This window comes from Triticum dicoccoides, chromosome 6B (genome assembly GCF_002162155.2).
Source record: "Triticum dicoccoides isolate Atlit2015 ecotype Zavitan chromosome 6B, WEW_v2.0, whole genome shotgun sequence".
In the NCBI taxonomy this organism is placed as follows: Eukaryota; Viridiplantae; Streptophyta; class Magnoliopsida; order Poales; family Poaceae; genus Triticum; species Triticum dicoccoides.
Window position 1 is genome coordinate 700,555,482 of NC_041391.1, and position 3,225 is coordinate 700,558,706.

General features: G+C 49.4%; 1 protein-coding gene across 4 annotated transcripts in view; it reads left to right on the plus strand.

The window, feature by feature from the left end:
- The first annotated feature begins 234 nt into the window (after positions 1–234).
- LOC119324960 overlaps positions 235–3,225 on the plus strand; it is a 5,872-nt gene continuing 2,881 nt past the window's right edge. The window contains exons 1-4 of one of the 4 annotated variants that reach the window (XR_005157255.1): positions 235–648; positions 735–1,330; positions 1,422–2,032; positions 2,893–3,219. Coding sequence is in view for 1 of the 4 variants with exons in the window: in XM_037598720.1 (XP_037454617.1) it covers positions 810–1,047; positions 1,126–1,330; positions 1,422–1,449 (471 nt within the window). In the remaining 3 variants the exon portion in view is untranslated. Of the gene's footprint in view, positions 649–734; positions 1,331–1,421; positions 3,220–3,225 lie in introns of those variants that run through there. The other 3 variants (XR_005157256.1, XM_037598720.1, XR_005157254.1) reach the window with 3 other exon arrangements.

Below are 3,225 nucleotides of genomic sequence, written 5' to 3' on the forward strand. Positions count from 1 at the left end.
TTGGTACCTCCTCCCACCTCATGCTGACTCGTCACTAACCGAAAAAACCACGTACAGACTCCTCCACCAGCCCCCACGCTCTTCAGGTCCTAACCACCGATCGCGCCCAAGACAAGCGACAAAGAAAAAATCTACGACAATTAACCAGCGATAAAAAACCTACGAAAAAAACCAGCGAAAAAAACCCCGCACGCACGCACGACTCTCCTACCCCACCCGCACGCCCGACTACGCCCGACTCACTGCCCTCGTTCGCGGCCGCCTCCATCCCTTCGCCGCTGCCGCTCCATCCCTTCGCCGCCGCTAACGTGCCGGATCTTGCCTCAGCCGCCGCCTCTCCGCCGTGAAAGAGAGGGCTCCCAATCTCCGCCGGGGTCGACCAACAGCGCGACGCGCCACCAGATCGGCGATGCGCCGGGATCGCCTCTCCGCCTCGGCGCTTGCGCTTCCAGATCGAAGCCCACGACGGTGGCGTTCCCAGATCGGCGACGCGCCACCATACGTCACGGCTGACGGCCGTGTCCTCGGCAAGGAAGCGTTGCTTCGAGGTGGCGGCAACCAAGGCCTCCCGGATCCCCGCCTCCTTCCTCACATCTCCGGCGGCGACAACGACAAATTCCGACACCACGAGGCCACCGGCACGAGGAGGTACTCACCCGTCTCCTTACGCGCTACCTTATTCTTCTTCCTCACATCCCCAATCTCACCCGCGGGTGCTGTTACGCTTCACGCAGGATGCGGCGGGAGGGGTTTCGGCGGCAGGAGCGACGGCGGCGACCGCGGGGGCAGGGGCTTCGGCGGGAGAAGCGATGGCGGCTGCCGCAGCGGCAGGGGTGGCCGGGGAGGCGGGGGTGGCCGGGGAGGCAGAAATCCCTGGTATTCTCATGGCTCACCCCGACCCCGGCTCTGGTTTTCCTCATACCAGCCGCCGGCGACCGGACTCGCTTCCTTCCTCCGACTGGTCGATTGGCTCCACCCTCCCCAGAATCCCCACTCCCTTCGCCAACTCCTGCTCCAACACTGATGCGCTGACACCGCCGCCTCCTGGTCGGCATGCACGGCCGCACGCCCAGCAGTTACCGTGGCCGATGGTGGAACAGCCCTGAGACCCTCCTTGTGTTGCAGTGCTTGCAGAAGAGGCAAGGCGCCCAGGGAGTCCTGAGAAGACACCCTCGCCGCTGACCTTGAGGTACAGGTCTGTCTCCATGAGCTCGAGGAAGCCATGGCCGATGCATCCAGCTGCGGATGCCGCATCTTTGTGGCCACCACCCTCCCTCACCGCCCTACACAACTGGCTCCGCGGTCACCTCGTCGCCGCGGCCGGCCTTCAGTATGTCGTGATCGACCATGAATCTTCTTACTGTTCGATTTTGAGATTCAATCAGTTAGGATTTCATTTGGTTCCCTATCCCTTTTTGCAGGTTTTGTGAACTACATTTGCAGAGGTAGCTTAAGTGCAATTTCATTTCAGGGAGAGTTGGCACATATTTTTCCTTTTGGGCTGATACTTCAGACTTCAGTACACATCAATATACTGAAGTACAACTTCAGGTTTTAGTTACGGTTTATGCGCATTGCCATGCTCTAAACTTCTGATCCATGGAGACGTAACATGTTTTGTACAGAAATAAATCATCGTAATATAATCTCATGCAACTTGATGTACTATTCTTTGTTGTATTGAGAAGCTGCAAAGCCCAAGCCTCGTGTAAATATAGGAGGGCATCTCGGAAGATATGGGGTGAGTGATCTACATAATTTTTGGGATAAGTACATGGTGTTTAACATAATTTACATTTGTCTTTATAGTAGTCCTCCTAAATGTTTATTGTTGAGTGTCTCATTTCCAGCATATTAGTAGAGGAGCATGCAAGTTTGGATAGTTATGTTTGTTGATGGGATTCATTGTGCTGGTTAAAGTCATAATATATCAGCAGGTATGGCATGGGATTCATTGTTCTGGTATGATGAGAGTAGATCATTGTATACATTTCACCGTATTGGATTATTTTGTGCCAAATTCTTTAGTCAGGTACCTTCTTTCTCTTAAACCATCTTCATCTACGTGTTTTATATATTTACAACTTCCAACTTAATAGTAGAGATTTAATCTCAATACTTGCTTGCATGGTGTAAGAATGTAGAAGTATGTTTTATTTTGGCTCCTACCTGTAGTCTAAAACTGGGTGTTCCAAGAATTTGTTTTAGGCATGGTCTTCTTTGCTACCTCCTCATGGGCGATCCTCATTATTTGTTCCTTGATTCTCTATGCAAGAATCTTGCCTCATGGTCGAAAACATATGGTCACATATTTTCGACAGGGAATTAATTTTAGTCAGAGCCATTCGATAAATGATCGGCCGATTAGTATAATTTTCTAGCTTAATACATGTCATGTAAGTATGTTTTCCTTAATGTGATAGGTAATGTAAATTTTGTGGGTCTCTCAGTTGCTATGAGCCTACTACAGTTAATTGGAAAGCATGATTTCGATGGTAATGCAACAGAAACAGAACCTGAAGCATTAGTTAATTGGATAGCATGGTTCCCAAGGAAAAGCAAATGAAACAGAACCTGGAATAATAGTTAATTGGATAGCATGATTCCGATGGAAATGCAAAAAAAAATAGAACCAATAATAAGATAGATAAGATGTGACTGACACTAGCGTAGGGAGCACACGACGGCCGTCGTCCGCGCGGCCGACATTGACACTGGTGTAGACAGTAGGCCACTGAAGATCGTGTTGGCGATGTAGTATTTCCATGAGCATGCATCAAATATCAAATCTCTTTACCAGTCTCTTCCGCTGTCCACATGGCTCCCCTTTTTCTGTACCACCACCTCAACTTGGTAGGACTTGAGATTTACTTTGGTGTCTACCCCGTGCAGGAGATGACTTTGTCGTACCCGACGTGCGGAAATGCGATGGTGTCTACCTTGAAGCTTGAAGAGTTCATGAGGAAGTCTTGCTAGCATCTAGAGTTGGATGCCCTCACGAAGACTACTGTCAGTCAATTTTCATGACTGATTTGCTTCTTTCCTCTAGCTGCACAATATGACATATTGCTTCTTAATTCAACACTTACTGCTACGTAGTAATAAGAGGAGATTATGGGACTTTGTTTCTCAAATTGACACTCAATAGTAGAAGAGGTTCATACCTCGAACAGTTGATCACAAAACTGCCGTATCATGGCTTCTAGCTTATATGTTACATAGCAA